General features: G+C 34.6%; 1 protein-coding gene across 16 annotated transcripts in view; it reads right to left on the reverse strand.

The window, feature by feature from the left end:
* The window catches only part of ppfibp1b (PPFIA binding protein 1b), a 197,045-nt gene that overhangs the window by 98,726 nt on the left and 80,635 nt on the right, over positions 1 to 17,684 (reverse strand). For 7 of the 16 annotated variants that reach the window (XM_039761651.1, XM_039761646.1, XM_039761648.1 and 4 more), the window contains 4 exons: positions 17,038 to 17,169; positions 11,167 to 11,268; positions 6,577 to 6,669; positions 5,697 to 5,789 (listed from right to left, as the gene is read on the reverse strand). In XM_039761651.1, coding sequence (XP_039617585.1) covers positions 5,697 to 5,789; positions 6,577 to 6,669; positions 11,167 to 11,268; positions 17,038 to 17,169 — 420 coding nt within the window. The remainder of the gene's footprint in view (positions 1 to 5,696; positions 5,790 to 6,576; positions 6,670 to 11,166; positions 11,269 to 17,037; positions 17,170 to 17,684) is intronic. The other 9 variants (XM_039761657.1, XM_039761653.1, XM_039761656.1 and 6 more) reach the window with 3 other exon arrangements.

Here is a 17,684-nt window from a genome sequence, read left to right on the forward strand (position 1 = left end):
GGGTTAGTATACAGTAATTTAATCCATGCACAAATGTTGGGCCAAACCCAAACTTCTCCAATGTAGTAAAAAGGTATTTCCATTCAATCATGTCGAATGCTTTTTCTGCATCCAATGATAATAATATTTCTGGGGTGTTTGATTTAGTTGGTGAGTATATTACATTAAACAGGGTGAAGATTTGAAGATAAGTGTCGGCCCCTAATAAATCCAGTTTGGTCTTGTGATATTACGAGGGGAGCACTTTCTCCATCCTTCTAGCTATGATTTTAGAGAGTATTTTAACGTCGTTATTCAGAAGTGAAATTGGTCTGTATGATGCACATTGTAATAAGTCCTTATTTTGTTTTGGAAAACAGTGATTAGTGCTTGGCGAAAGGTTTGTGGAAGAGATTGGTTATCTCTGGCTTCTGTAAATGTTGCTAATAGGAGGGAGCTAGCTGCGAGAATTTCTTGTAAAACTCTGCAGGGTAGCCATCAGGGCCTGCTGCTTTTCCACCTTGGAGTGACTTTATAGCATCTAGTAATTCTGATAATGCAGAGGTTTATCAAGTTCCTCCACACTAAAAGCGTCTATTTGTGGTATCTGTAATGTATCCAGAAATGCATTAGATTGTATTGTCTTCTTTAAACTCAGTAGTATATAGGGATTTATAGTAGTCTCTGAAAGTGTGCATTATATTTTTGTGAATTTACGATTTTATCTCCGTTCGTTGTGATTACGAGATTGCGTTGCACTTCTTGCTTGTGAATTTGTTGAGCTAAAAGCTTATTAGCTTTCTCTCCATGTTCATAATAATGATGTCTGGATTTGTAAATTAGTTGTTCAGTTCCTTTAGTTGTCAAGAGGTTTAATTCTGAATGTAGAGCCTGCCTCCTCTATGTAGAGTCTCACTTGGTAGTCTGGCATGTTCTTCATCTATTTTAGTAATTTCGCTTTTTATCTCTGCTACTTTCTTGGCTTCGGATTTATTTCTGTGGGAAAGATATGAGATAATCTGTCCTCTTAAGAAGGCCTTAAGAGTTTCCCAGAGTATTCCTGCAGAGATCTCAGGGGATGTATTTGTCTCTAGAAAGAATTTGATTTGTTTGGATATAAATTCAGTACAATTCTCGTCAGCTAATAGAAGCGGATTGAGGAGCCATCTGGGGTGAGTGTATGGGGCTTAGTAATTTCAGCTCCAAGATCATAGGTGCATGGTCTGAAATAACAATAGCATCGTATTTACAAGATTTAATCTTAGGCAAGAAGTTATTGTCTATAAAGAAGTAATCAATCCTTGAGTAGCAATGATGTACTGGTGAGTAGAAAGAATATGTTCTTGAATTTGGGTTTAAAAACCTCCAGGGATCTGATAAGTTGTGATCAGTTATAAACTTTGTAATTATCTTTGCAGTGTTAGATGCTGATCCCCTTGTGGAGGAAGTCCTATCTAAAAGTGGATTTAGAAAACAAATAAAGTCCCCAGCCATTATAACTTAATGAGTGTTCAGATTGGGAATGGATGCAAATAAATTTTGTATAAATTCCTTATCATCAACATTAGGTGCATAAACATTTATCAAAATCATTTTACAGTTAGATAAGTCTCCCATGACCATTACATATCTCCCTTCAGGATCCAATACTACATCTGATGCTACAAATGGTACTGTTCTATGTATGAGAATTCCCACACCTCTAGTTTTCTTCGTAAAACTAGAATGGAACATTTGACCAGTCCAGTCTTTGTGCAGCCAGAACTGATCCTTGCTTAGTAAGTGGGTCTCCTGTAAAAATACTATGTTAGCATTTAGACCTGTTAGGTTAAGAGAGTACTTTCTTTCTCTTTAATTTGTGATTCAGGCCTTTAACATTCCAGCTTACGAAATTAACTGTCCCATCATGGAGACACTGATTCTGAGTTTTTGATGTCATTTTATAGTCTTAACTGGAAGTGAGACAGCTTCGGCCTTAATTTCCTATTTCCCCTAGAGTTGTTGCCATGCAGCTTATTATTACGTTGGTAGTTATAATTATAAAGATTAATAATGATAATTAATTGATTTTAATAATGATATTTTGAGTGTGTTATGTAAGAAAAAGGACTGGTTTACCAAAGTGATGTCCAAGGACTTTCTAGAGTATGGATTCTGGAATGCTTAGTGCATATTTGAATACATTTGCAATTATGTTTTAGAATAAAGGCAAAGAAAAATTTGTATTCATAAAAACTTTGCTTAAACTGCACCTGACAAAAGACTGGGCATAGCATTTTAACACACTGAACTCTATGTTATTAAGTATATGTAATTAAGAGGGGATAGAAGCAATCAGACCAGTTTTCTTAAAAAGAGTCAGCCTAAAAGGTCAGATGGTTTTGTTTTGTTTTTTTTATTCAAAAAATCACTTTCCACATCTTGTACAAATGAGAAATTGAAAGCCACTGGCAAACCAATCACACACACAGGCGTGCAGACAGAACAACATGAAAAAAGCAGGCTCCAGCCCAAAATCTTTTGGATCAAACTACGTTAGAAGTGGCTGAATGATGAAAAATGCTGGCATTTACAGTCAGCAAAGGTTCTATATACTTGTACAAAGAAGCAGTCTTTGTACTAAATTTACAAGAAAACATGGTAGAAAATACTGGGAGTCCCAAGAGATCCAGGAGCTCCTAATTAACCATGTGGACCCAAAAAATTACGAGAGGGTTTATAAATCATTCAGTGACCATTACTGGGTTTGTGAGAAGATATTCTCAAATGCAAATTCAGGAGGCCATCGCTAGGGTGTTTCCTTTAGTTTGGTCTGTTTCTTCCTTGAAATGGAAGGCTTCTGCTATTAGAGTTCCTAAGTAATAAGAGCTGTAGTGATACTCTGTGGCAGAGTACTGTAGCAAACTGGTTCACAGCATGCAATTATCTTAATGTGCATAATAATATAGGCATTTTATCTACTGATGTTTCATTACCTAAAAAAGGTAAGTTCTTTGATTTTTTTTTTCCAGCAATAAATTCCAAAATTTATGACCAACCAGAACAAGGAAAATGTCCCAACCATAAAATCTCAACTTAAAAGTTTCTCTCTTGTTGAAGCTGGAATCAGCTATGGAAAGTGACTTGGCTTTCCTACATACAAGTGCATATGTCTCATGAAATGTAGCAATTCAGCGAGATACTGGTTAAAAGAAACACTGCCTTTTTTTGGTAGATTATCATATAATTACTCTATTTACAAAATGAAAATCATAAGTGACAACATTTCACACTTCTAACTGTACACTTCATGGTACAAGTTCAGTGTTCAGCCAATGATGGAGTACTAATAAGAACCCTTTTCACACACTGACAAAAAAACAAACACAACATTTTTTAGAGATAAATAACTAAGGAGTAAAAATAATTCATTTCCTTTAAACAATAGTTTACATATTACTATGACGTACAAGGTACATAAAAGCCTACTGTCCTATGCAAAAGGACTAAGATATACAACAGGAATATTATAAGGGTGATAACCAGAATTTTTTTTACTGAAGATATAGGTACCTCAATGGTAGATGGAGAGAGCTGCATATAATACCAACACTAGAAAACAGCAGTTTATGCCAAGTCCTACAGATACAAAATGCCACATAATTGGCAATGATGTTCGAAGAAACACCTTGAAAGCATTACTCAGCTTCACTACTGAAATATTAGATATATCCATCCATTATCCAACCCGCTATATCCTAACTACAGGGGCACAGGGGTCTGCTTGAGCCAATCCCAGTCAACACAGGGCGCAAGGCAGGAAACAAACCCCGGGCACGGCGCCAGCCCACCGCAGGACGCGCACACACACACCCCAAGCACACACTAGGGACAATTTAGGATCACCAATGCACCTAACCTGCACGTCTTTGGACTGTGGGAGGAAACCAGAGTGCCCAGAGAAAACCCACGCAGACACAGGGAGAACATGCAAACTCCACGCAGGGAGGACCTGGGAAGCGAACCTGGGTCTCCTAATGAGGCAGCATTCGTCTGCGAGGCAGCAGTTAGATATAAGAACTATTAGATATACAAGAACTGATAAAGTTATGATGGGCTAAAATGCCTTCGCCTCAGATCTTTATGATCTTAACCGCTGAAGCCTAAAGTAACAATTGTATTTACTGTATATTTAAAGCAAGTCTGATTTCCCTTCCATTTCAAAATGCATAAGTCAGACGGTAATGTGTACATTTTTATAGCATTAACTATATTCACATTCTAGATAGTTTCTTTTGAGCTTCTAAGTAACAATTACTTGCCTTGAATTAAAATTAATTTTCTCTCTTTAAGCACTAATGTAGACATAATTTGGTATATCATACATTACACTATCTATGGTTATTAGCACATGACCAGAATATTGTACACTGTCTATTAAGCTCCTTTAATTTTGTCATACTTGGCACTGCATTACCAGAAACAAACTATTGGTCATAAGAGCAAATAGATATTCTGAGTGCAGCCGAGAATATTCAAACAACCAAATCATCTAAATTGCACAGCTATCAGGGTGTATTTGAACAGAATGGCCTTAGTGCAGTGTTTGGTGCATTGGGTTGCAAGATATATCTAATTGAGTTGATTGGAGTCATGAATTGAACTGAATGAGAAGGGTCACGGGCGGTTTGCAGAAAGTCTTTGTGTAAGGTTGCTACTTAAACGGCTGTAACAAATCCCCTGGACAATGTTTGCGATTCTCCAAGGAGGACTTTCCCTTCACCTCCAGGTCATTGTTCATGCGGAAGGGACAATGATATTCTGTTCTTCTGCAGAGTTTAAGGATTGTAAAGACATGCAATATGCAAAAATGGTTTAAGAACCTTAGGGAATATGGTAAATAATAGGAAAGCAATTAAAAAAAATAAAATAAAATAAAAACACTCAGTAGGTTGTCTTTCAACAAGTTGGACTTAACATAAATGGTTTGCTAAATATTATAATGATACATACTGTATATGACCAAAGTTTCACTAAAGTTTCAACAGCTTTTAATAAACCAAAAGACTTAGCTATTTAATAGCTGTAAATAAACAGGTTAAATGCTTATGTAAAATGTGTAATGATTCCACATGATGATGGTTTTGTGAATTTAATCTGCAAGAGGTCTAAAGCAAAGCATTCATGTCAAAGTACATATTGTGTAGCACAGTGCATCCTATCACTAAATTTCTTGCTTCATGAACAGTTCATTCTCAGGTGCTGTATCATTAAGTCTCTCAAGATTATATTGAATCTGACTATTCTTTCAACAGAAAAATGCAGGTGAGCAAAACTGGAGTGAAACTTGCTAAGGAAAAATTACTGAAAAATGGTGTGTTCTGATTGAACAGTAATCTCTCATCTAACAGAGACGTTCCAATGTGTCTCTGGTAAGAAAGGTATTCATAATTATACACTAAATGTCTATGCTGCTGTGGTATATCTAATCAAAAAATGGAGATCTCGGCACAAGTAAGGTAACAATATAAAAATCAGAAAGCCAGTTACCTCTGGAAAGAAAGATTTTATATTTACAGCCATTATTAAAGAACAGCCAAGTCAAAGGCTTTGAGAAAACGTTAGTAATATCCTCTTACAGGATTACAGTCTACAAACAAATTGTGGAAACAGAAAAAGTGACTGACACATAACTGACAATACAACACGATGCAGAAAATACCCAGAGAACACCAAACCTTCAATGCTTGGTTTTTGTGTTCCATCCTCTGCTTTTCGTACTGCATCTGACCCACCTTGATTTTCAGACTAGAGACTTTGGCCATAAGTGACTAGTGACAGAAACAGTGGAAAAGAAAGTAATTGACAGAAGAAGGGAATCAAAAGTGAGCCATAGCATTAAGCCCTTAGTATAATTTGTCAAAGTACTAAAACTATATCTCTGTAAAAGAATAAAGCAGGTATCATTAGGCATCATTAATATTATCTTGGCAAAGTGGTTTTCATTTTCAGGTAAAATTGCATTCTTAAAGCAACATTTTGTAGTAAATACTAAACACAAAATGAAAAATATACAAAGTACGAAAAGTACCAAAAAAAAAAGTTAAACTCAGTAAATTAAAGGTGAAAAAGTACAGTATTAATATGGTTCAGTGTAGTTTAGTACATTACTGCAAGTCACATGTCTTAACTACACATCAAAAGAAAACCAGCAGTATTATTATTATGATGACTGATAATTTACTTCTACAGCAGGGCAGGCTGGCATTACATTCTTTAAAGCTTTTATATGAAATATAGAATGTAGGGCATTAGAAAAGCAGAATTATTTTATTTAAAAAACAATTTAGGATTATCCTGTAATCAAGTTGTACAATAGAAAACAATTATTTTGATTTGGCAGATAAGAAACTTGTAAGATGCTAAAACCTCTAAAGCCTCTGCTGTGATCTGGTAAGACATAATATTCTGGTAGGCATTGTTTTATGAATAAGCCCTAAAAACAAAATATGTTACACAAAAATTACTGTGTGATACTTTTGTAAGTTAAATAAGCATCTCAAGACAATAAATAAACAAAACAGATAGTTGGTTTTAAAACCTCGCTGTTCAACTCACCTTTGTTGACTTTAATTTCTTTTCATATTGGAGTCTTTCGTTTTCCATTTCTGTTATTCTGTAAGTCAGCTCATTTATCTCCTGGATCAGGCACTATCAGTAGAAGACAATATTATTATATTCAACTAATAAAAGTAAAATTAGAAAGTATTTTATATAACTGGTCAGATTTGAAAGTGGAAGTTCAAAAGAGTTTTAAAATAATTTTTTCATGGATTTCAATGATGCCACTCTACTGGGACATGGTCATTAGTTGCACTTTATCCATGCATCATGCCAGTAATATAAAATACAAAACCATGCCTGTGACAAATAATTTTCATTAAGTTTTCAAACATATATGCAGCATGCTCTGCTTCAATGTAATGGACTGTTTTTTTAAGATAAATATGAATTAGACCTAGAAATACTGACACTGTCTTCGAGGTAATTTCTTAGAAAGAATAACAATATGATTCTATAACACCAAAACCCAAAGTGACATCAACAGTCAAAGAAGGCTGCTGTTTAAATTACTTTTAATACCTGAAAGACTGGAAATCATTATCTATCAATTGCAAAGCAAAGCATGAGACTACTCAGAGATGAATTTATTAACGCATTAAAATGTAAATAAAAACTGCAAGATAAATTTATACTGTCATGGATTTTAAACATTTTCTGTCAGTGAGCTTCTAGCTTGAGGATTTCATCAGCAAAAATTACTGGGAAGCTTTAACAATGTATATTTTCTGCCATGCTGCATTTGAACTTCAGACTCAGACTGACTAATGAATTAAATTAAGTCATCAATTTTGGCGTCATTTTGAATAATCCACAGTCACATCTACTATATTACATTCCCATTGGTGTCATGTTAAGGCAAAATTGTCCAATAAAGGGATGATATAGATATAAATAATACAGACAGTGCACAGACACACTGAAATAAAACCATTTCTTTCAGGAGGATAATGTGCCCTACACACAGTGCAAAAATTGCTCAGGAATGGATTGTGAAACGTGACAAGGAATTCGAGGTGTTGAGTTGGCTTCCAAATTACCCGGATCTTAATCCAATCAAGCATCTGTGTGATGTGGTGGATAAACATGTCTGATCAAAGAAGATCACACCTCACAACTTACAGGACTTAAAAGATCTGCTGCTAACGTCTTGGTTCCAGATACCACAGGACACCTTCAGAGCTGTTTTGGTGGCACAAGCTGGACCTACACAATATTAGGCAGGTGTTTTTAATGCTGTGACCAATAGGCGTATTAACAAAACTATATGTAACATAAAATATTTCTATTTTTAGGCAACTGATTCTTCAAATTAACACACAAGAAATACTAACAGTGCAATCAAACATTGACCAGGATTTACTTGTCACTTTCTGTGATCCTGTGGGGGTGGGTGATGGTTCCTATTTTAACAGATCCCCAAATGCCATTGCTTTGACATATAGTCTATCAGAAATGGAAATATAGCCTGTGATGAAAATGTGTCACAAAAACTCATTTCTACTTTTAAATATTACCATTTAAAGAGTCAATTTTGAATGTTTCGCAGACTTATTTTAGAGCTTGCACACATATAAATTAAAACGGTATACTTCTTAGCACCCATGCACTGAGAATATGTGTCATTACCTTTTGTGTAGAAATCTACAAACTACCACAATTTAACCTGAAATTGTCTTAACTCAAAGTTTAGCTGTTTAATTTTTTTTGTTAGTATATAATTAAGAGTTTACAGTGGCAATTTAAAATAAACATGAATCCAAACATTTTTGGGGTCATAGATCACAATCTTGGAGTATTTTAGTAAATGACACAATGACCATGCAGTTAATTCTGTGGCTCAGTAAGGGGGTACATCTCAGTATGTCATAGTGTAGTGTTTCAATGTACTGGCCATGAACTAAGTATGCATTGTAGAAGTTCCCACTTTAAATCTACTCTGAAGTGAATTTGTTTCTACTGCATATGCATCTGGATGTAGTGGTAGCAACAACACTCTTTAAAAAAAGAAACAGTACACCACATTTGGAAGCGCTCTTCAGTCTCAAGGACACAACACAAAATAGCTTCATTAAAAACTATCATAAAGGCTGTGAAGTTACCTGCATAAAAAAATTTATAAAAATAAAGTAGTACAGCTGAGGATATTGAAAAATACTACTGTAATATTTTGCTAACTACTTATTGTGTCAAATTGAACAAGTGCTCAGTTATACAAAATTATAAGTAGGAATAATGTAGCATTACTTTTAAAAAGAGGTTTTTGGCTTCACAGATTGAGTAAGGCTACAGCAAAATGCACGAAAGTGAGAATTTCTATGGTATATGTGTGGCACCCACTTTACAAATTTGTGTGATGCTAAAGAACTGATCATATAAACTGTTGTACCAGCAACAATTGTGTCCTCTTAGAAAAAATAAAACACTCTGTAACATTATAGTGATGAGACACACAGCCAGCAACTGACACTGTGCTGTATTCCTCTAAACACATATTTCAACTAATCAACAATTGCCAGAATATAGTAAGTACTTCAACTTAACCCCATATAACTGGAGATGCTCATTTATTTGAAGGAATGCTGCGCAATTACAGAATTTTACTGTAGCTTGTTCATCAGTGTTCTACTTTTAAATGTAGTTTTGAGTTTTTAAAATTTGCTTCTATACACTGGAGCTATGCAGACTGTACTTGCCTAACCTAAACATGATTCAAAAGCCTTTTGTCATGTAGATGTCAGTACCATTTCTATTTCTTGTCTACTATGGCACAAAAAAAAAAAACTAAGCTTTTTCTTTCTCTTCTTTGCAGCCTCAAATTATACTTAACAGTAATGGCACACTGCACGATAACATGCAGTGAATACATTTGACTTGAGCATTCAGGTTTCATACTCTTTCTCTGTATATTTAGCATTTGTTTGCTCAGAGGTTGATAGGCTTGCTGCTTCCTGAGCAGGTTCTCCACCCTAGCAGCCCGCTTCTCTTCTTTCGTCGGCATCTTTTCGTGTTAAAACTGATTAAGTCAGTGTTTGTGTTGCAATTACTTAGTATGTTTTCCTTAATTTTTCACTTAGTCTTCAATCTACCTCAAGAATGATTTAAGATATGAAGAGGTAAGGGAAGTGACAGCGAAAATGGTAGGGATGAGAACAGCACCCATACGCATTCGCCACACTGCTGCCCCACTGGCCGCTGCTGAGAGTTGATTCTACAATAAAATAAATTAAAAAGAGGAATAACCTTGGAGGTCAATCATCACCCCGAAAGCGGATAGTAGACACCACGTAGTATATGTGTACCAAATGTCAGGTCAATTGGTTAAACTGCTTGAGAGCTACAGGTGATTTAAAATCCTGGACAGACAAATGAAGAGCCACAGTAGTGTATTATATATAAAGATAATGTAGTAGATAGTTATCATTATAAACTGATATTTAGAGATGTTTTTAATTGTTTACCATGCATCTATTGCCATGATGTTATTTTTTACATATCTTAGTACAATTTTCACTATTAATGTAATAAGTACAGATAAAAATTTCCAACAACTTTAATTAGCTAAATAATAACTGCTTTATTGATTTCACATTGTAATTACTACAGTACATGTCTAGGAATAAAAATGTTGATGTGCTTCCATACATTTATGAGGCACTTTGCAGTTGATGAAGGACTCTGTTTGCTACAAGTATAAAATAATTAGTTTGCAACAACTAGTGTGGTGCTAACGTGTCACCCGCTGCATGGCTACACTACACTGCATCACTGTATGCTACGCTTGACATCAGTGCTGCTTACTTAGAATTTGGTTTATAAATAAAAATGTTTTAATTTGTTGAAATCCAGTAAAAAGCCACAAACAAAGAAAAGACACTGGATCTTTCGGTCAGGTGAGGTTTTGGCATTTAACCAATCAATTTTAATTTTAAATGCAAAACTGCAACACTCATTTTCTTCTATTAAAAGTTTTATACTGAGTTTATGCACATGAAAACAATTTTTAAAAACAAAATCTAAAATAACATAGCAGGCTTTGTGAATGTATATTGTAATTATTACTGTGTATTTCTAACAAAAAAATATGTGGTCGCTTTTCATAATTTTGTATCTCATTCCAGTGCAGATGAGTACAATACACTTTGCCACTGAAGATAGGCCCATTTTGATAGAACTGTACACTTTACTGATAACTCTGGATTTGAAATGTTTGTTAAATCAGTTTTATCTTGAATATCCTTTTTTTTGCTGTAACCATTTACAGCGTTTTCAATAAATCTGTGTAAGGATTGTACTGATCTAGAATACCAAAGTAAATTTTAATTAAAAAATTAAACAGTTACACAGATCAAAACCAGATTAAGGCCACAAAGAATATAAAACGTATATCCAAGTTCAAAATCGTGTGTGCTTCAATTAGAATTTGAGTAAATGTTAAAATAAAATAATACAAGATGTCATGCTTCAGAATGAAACATCCAGCAAAGACGACGATTAACTTTATTTTCCTGAATACATACACTATGGCCATGCAAAGCAATATTGATTCACCAAGTTAAAAATTGGAAGAACGTTTTGGTTAGTCACCTCTTGATCACCATAATGTAACCTCTTTTCTTGGAAAAGGGCTAGTTCCACCTCCAATGTCTCCATCTGGTCTCGGAGGTCAGAAATTAAGTTATGCAGTGACTAAATGGGTTAAGTAAGTAAAAAAACAACAACATTTTTTTTTACAACGCAGAAACAAAACAGATGAATAGAGTAAAGGAAATTGTTATGTACTGTATATAAACAGATGCCGCATATACATGGCCACAAGCAGAAAAATGTTTGTGCTTTTTTTGGTAAGACATTTAGCAAATATACTTAACTCTAAAAATACTAAGTCTACCAATGTGTTAACCTAGTTTTATCTAAGAAAAGGCAGCAGCAAACTGAATATGCTGGAAGCAAAGAGCAGTTATTATGATTGCTATAAAATGTGATCAATGTTTAAATTCAATAAAATACTGAAGATATTAATGACACTGAACTATAGCAAGTTAATAAAAGTGGTTAACAGAAAAAGACAGTAATATGGGGTAAATGTTAATATAGCACAGCATAAACAGAGTTTGTCAAATTTCATAAAGCACAATTTTGATTATGGTATGGAAGTATAAACTCAGAGGAATAAAGATAAAAATATCAGTTAAATATAAAATGTGTTTTACATTGCTGTATGTTTTTGTAAAGTTACTAATGACTGATATACTAACTATACTACTGCTGGTATAATGGCCTTTGCTGCTTTTTATTCTTTTGCTATCTTTAAACCACAGCACCTTTAAAGTATAACATTAAAGCCTACAATTTGGCAGAAAATAAAATGTGCCTTAGGTTACATATTGTAGTTCAAATTCTTTATATCACAGAACATTTGTCTATAATTGCTAGTTGAAGGACAACGTAATTTCACCACAAGCAGTTGGCAGTCCTACTGTATGTCATTAGAAGTTGCTTTATTTTCTTCTATGCCAAACAATTATCTTACTGCTAATATTCCAATTAACTGAACATAATCCTGCCCGCTTTTTTATCAGCTCTGTTTATAAGTGAGTCATAACTACTTGGAGCCAACCCATACTGGAAAGAACATGAGGTCACCATAGGCACCATCCAGGTAAACTCACTTTTATTAACATAAGGCCAATCTACACCTTTAGAATGGTGAAGTACAGCCCACTCAAACATGTAAAAAAAAAACAATCAAATCCCACAAAGACAATGACTGACAAGGGACTAGAATAAGAACAAAAATGTGACATGAATGTCTGAATTATTTGTGCCCATCCTTGGTAATAAGTTTCATGTCATGTTTAGATTAAATTAAAGCACTATCCAAAAAAATAGAACAAAAAGGGCTAACTGAGTTGTATTAAATTTGTTTCAGTGGCTAACCATACTCTATATATCTCAAACAATTTTGATGTATTAATTTTACTCTCCTCTTGCATTTATAAACAGGTGTGGACACAACAGTGAAAATTCCCACGTTTGCCATGTTAAATCTGAAACATGTTCATTCATACCTGAACATTCAATATATTCAAATGCATATTTCAGTTTGAATATACAAAACTGACCTAAAAGTTCCTATTCTTTCAGTGTTACTCTTTATCAGCAGTTCTCAACTAGGGAGCCTCAAGATGACTGAAAATAATAATAGCAGCAAAATACTGCATTCAAATCACAAAAAAATCAAGCTACAGCAGGGGTGTCTTTTTAGTCTTTTTTAAAGCAGTGCTTACACCAAAATCTCAAACATACCAAACTTGCTGATATAGCTGTTTATAGCTGCTGTTTTATGTGGCATTCCGTCAATGCAGGACTGCCCCTTTAATTCAGACTATAATGAAATATTCCATGTTACTGCCACATTACCTTGAAATTGGAATTTTAGCCTGAAGAATAAACTTAAAATACAACAAAGAAAAGAAAATTGCAGTGTTGGAGCATCACATTTCGGACTAGTAGATACTACAATATACAAGTTAATGATTAGAAAACAGCCAAGGAGATTAAAAAACAATCTGATAATGTTCAGTCAGAGTATCAAACACTATTGATTATAATAGATGATGCTATCATCATTAGCATCAGGGACGGACAAACTACAGCCTGTGGCACAGGTGCAAATCTTCTGGGCCTTGTGAGGTGCTTGTAACAAGATGATGCTATAGTTGGCTGGTGTAAGCATATTAAGTTGTCATGCAGTATCTTCTAAAAGGTAATTAAAGAAAGAAAAAAATAGGTACAGTCTGCAGAGGGGAAATGTGTATGTTTTTAGCGGCTTGCTTGCCTTTGTTTTGCTTCTTTACTTTTTAAAGACTACGAGATTATGTGTGGTGATTTAATCAGCAAATGGATTTCATTGGCAGCAGCAATCAGACTGCATATATCAGTATAAAGAGTGCCATTTACACATGTGAAGTAAGGAGGTTAAAAATAGATTGATAAAAACTATAATTTGTGTAAAATATGCAGGTCAGGTTGATGCACATTGCTCATGACTCGCTTCCAAGGCCTTTATGTGCACATGGCGTCATTATGAGCCATCAGTTTCACTTTTGAGCAGGCCTTTTTTTGACAAATTAAAACTACGAAACGCCAAGTACAGAAGTGTGCTAAGATACCCATTTTCACAATGGGTTGTTGTGAGGTCCAGCATCTCCTTTCATCATAATCATTTCATTGGTCATGACCAAAACAATAAAACAAAGTTTCTATTAGCACAAATTAAGAGAGTTTTTAATAAAATGTTTATAATTAAACCATTTCTTAGAACACTTTTTAAAGTTAAGGTTTACCATCAAAACTTTTTCATAAGGACAAGCCATTCAGCCCAACATAGCTTGCCAATCCTATCCACTTAATTCCTCCAAAATAATATCAAGACTAGCTATGAAGGCCCCTTAAGTGCTACTGCCATCCACACTATTTAATAACTTATTATTCCATGTCTCTATGGTTCTCTGTGTGAAGAAAAAGTTCCTAATATTAGAGTGAAATTTACCTTTAACATGTTTCCAACCGGGTCCCTGTGTGTCTGTTGAACTCATTTTAAACTAACAGTCTCGATTCACTGTACTAATTGCTTTTGTAATTTTTAACACTTCAATCATGTCTCCTCTTAACCTCCTTTTTCTTAAATTGAAAAGCTGTTTTAAGCTTTCCTCATATCTCATTCTCTGTGGCTCTGCAATAAACTTAATTACTCTCCTCTGCACTTTTTCTAATGCTGCTATGTCTTTTTTTGTAGCCTGGAGACCAGGGGCCTCATGTATAAAGCCGTGCGTAGAACTCGCACTATAACATGGCGTAAGCACAAAAGCCGAAATGTGCTTACGCACAGAAAAATCCAGATGCAGGAATCTGTGCGTACTCCAACTTCCACGTTCTTCCGCTACATAAATTACAATCAGCGTGAAAACTAACGCTCGTGCACGCGCTTTATGTAACGCCCCAACTCCTCCCAGAATTACGCCTCTTTGAATATGCAAATGAATATAAATCGCCCTTAAACTCAGCCTTCTGTGAAAAGACAATGAGAAAAGCACGAGGGAAAATATAAGAATTTCAGCGAATACCAAGTGGAGGCAAAGGAAAAACATACTATTTGTTTAATTAAACCGTGGTATAATCAACAAAATGAAGTTGATCGAGTGACATAGCGTGTTGGAGAAACTTGAAAGCTCACGTTCACAAAATCGCACAGTGCCGGAAATAAAAAAGAAGTCACATATCAAAGTCGCCGTGAAAAGCCGAGTTGTAGCCCACTGTCTGAGTGTCATATGAAAGCTTATTAGGGTACAGAGAAAAAAAGGCACACAGTGAGGAAAAAGCACGAAATGTCAACTTCAATCTCGACATTTCCACTTTAATCACGTAGTTTATTTTGTCATTGAAGTAGAACATCGTAAAATTCATCTTAAAATCGTTTAACCAGTTTCTCAAATCACATCATAATTAAAGTAGCACTTTAAACGCTTTGTTTTGTATGTGATCTTCTATGTGCTCTATGTGTGTGAATCACTACTTGCTTCTTAAACTGGCTCTCTTCCTCCAACTGGACACAGAATCCATTACATTTGTGATATTACAGCTCTCTGAATAACTAAAATACTGAGATGTATACGTGATATCATTTTCATGATGATAGGAGTTAAAGCACGTTATTAAACATGTGTTTCACTTCGACGAAATCATTTATTGCAGCAGTAAGTCAGGGGCGGCTCTAGGCTTGTGGTGGCACTGGGCAGAGGAAGAATCGGTGGCTCCTTCGCCACCAATGTCAGTAAGGTAGCTCATGCACGGTGGATGGCCACGTCCGTTGCAGACACTGCATAGTCGCCTCATGCTCATGACACAAGCATTTAACTTTTGCTGAAATTTGTCGCTGCGTTTTTAGCTGTGTTGTTATTTTCTCTTTCTGTTTTATATTCAATATATATTGGCGTAGCCGTCACTGCAGTCCTTGCTTTTCTTTCCCCAAGTAACCGATTGCCACACAATCAGCTCTGTAATAGAGGTTAAGCCATCTGTAAGCTTAGCGCCGATTCTTCAAAACGTTTAAGGAACACTGAAATATCTTCGTAGTACATGTTTAATTATTCTATCCTTCACAACACTCCCAGTGAAGAATATAGATTTGAATGAAGTTAAAGTTTTATCTGTATAATTTAATAAACATATTTTGCTGCATTTCACCTTAAAAATGATATCGTCATCATATGTAAATACGCGCTTTATAAAGTGGCTCAGGTTGTGCGATATTATAACTATAGTGCAAGTTTACAGTGGGGTGATTGTAGATTAAGTGCATTTAAAGTGCTTTGGATGAAACTGTTTCTGAACTGCGAGGTCTGTACAGGAAAGGCTTTAAAACGTTTTGCAGTGGCTGAGATAGCGTGTCCATGAAACTGTATACCGACCATTATATTGTTACAAGTTAATTACAATCAGATGCATGACACTAATAAACAATATGCGGTTAGCTTCAGTGTATTTATAAAGCCACGTCAGGAAAATAAGGAGTAACCACACAGGAACAGTACCATTGCTTTGACGCTGGGTGCCGCCAGTCTGCAAAACCGAGCGGAGAACTTGCGTCGACAACGCATGAGTACCGTGGAAAAGTGCGTGGCTTTATGCCAAGTGTAGGTTTTATACATCGCGATTTGAATGTGGAAAAGTTCTTACGCAACATTTCTGTGCGTACGCACCGTTTATATACATGAGGCCCCAGAACTCCAATACTCCAGGAACTCCAGTCTTTTGACTTGTACTCTTCACGCATTGTGCTATACAACCTAGCATTTTGTTAGCTTATTTATAGTTTCCAAAAAGATGTGCATCTCACATAAATTTGAAAAAAAAAAAATGACAAAAACAGTATTACTTAATATATAATACATTTTTATGCCATCAAATTCAGATACTCTTACTGCAACAGCTCTAATCAAAGTTACTAGCAACATTCAAGTATATATGGGTCTTTTTCTTTCTTTTTACTTCTTATATATATGAAATACTCTGTTTTTTACTACAATCAAGCTGTCTACCATAAATACGTATACTGTTTTTTGATAAACTAACTAAATGTGATATCTGAAAGCCAAAATAAATCAGTACGGTATCATATTTTCTCTACAAATACTTTGAATCAGACAGGACATAGAAATTAATTAGAATAAATGTCTAATTATATACAAAAATCACTTAACATCTTGAAAGTTGTTTAAACACATTTTTAATGACTGATTTAATATTAACAATTATCATAAAATCAGCCGATTTTCATAAGTTTAAAATAACCTTCAGTAACGAACAGTGAATTCCAATATATTATGCAATAAAATGTTAAGTGTAAAAATTCTATTAACACAAATAAGTAAAAAAAATTTTTTAGAATCACACCTCATTGTCTTTGAACCTCTCATCCAGGTCTAGTCTGTCTTTCTCCATAGCAGTTAGTTTTAGTTTTAAATTAGAAACTTCAGCCATAAGATCCAACTTTTGTGTCTCCAAGGCAGTTCTGCTCAAAAGCTCCTATAATAAAAAAAGAAGATAGATAAATGAATACATAGTTGATTAAAATAACTGAAAGCAACTTTCTTTGAAGAAACCTATGTAAATGAAATATGAAAAATGATCAAGTTTGTTTTTTTCACATTCCTTTTTAAAAAGTACTGAATTTCCCTTACTAAACATATGTCATCATATATGAAAACCAATGCAAGAGATGGTGCTCACAAATGTTTTAAGGTATGAAATTAAACAGATTTAATACACAATTATTCAAAAGGTAACCATGGCTTTCTCCATTTTTCCATAGAAAAACATCCTCAATTTGCACAGATACAGTATAATTCCTTCACACCAATCTTTGTTCAAATAGTGTTCAAATATTGTTCAAATATTGTGTTGTAACACTCTAAGGATAACTGACAAACACAAAGTGAAAATTTAGTATTTGCTAAACTAAAGAAATGTTTTTTCAACTTTTTCAACAGAATTTTTCACAGAAAAACCAGCGTCATTTATATTCGTCTGTTGTAGAGGTC

This window comes from Polypterus senegalus, chromosome 8 (genome assembly GCF_016835505.1).
Source record: "Polypterus senegalus isolate Bchr_013 chromosome 8, ASM1683550v1, whole genome shotgun sequence".
Classification (NCBI taxonomy): Eukaryota; Metazoa; Chordata; class Cladistia; order Polypteriformes; family Polypteridae; genus Polypterus; species Polypterus senegalus.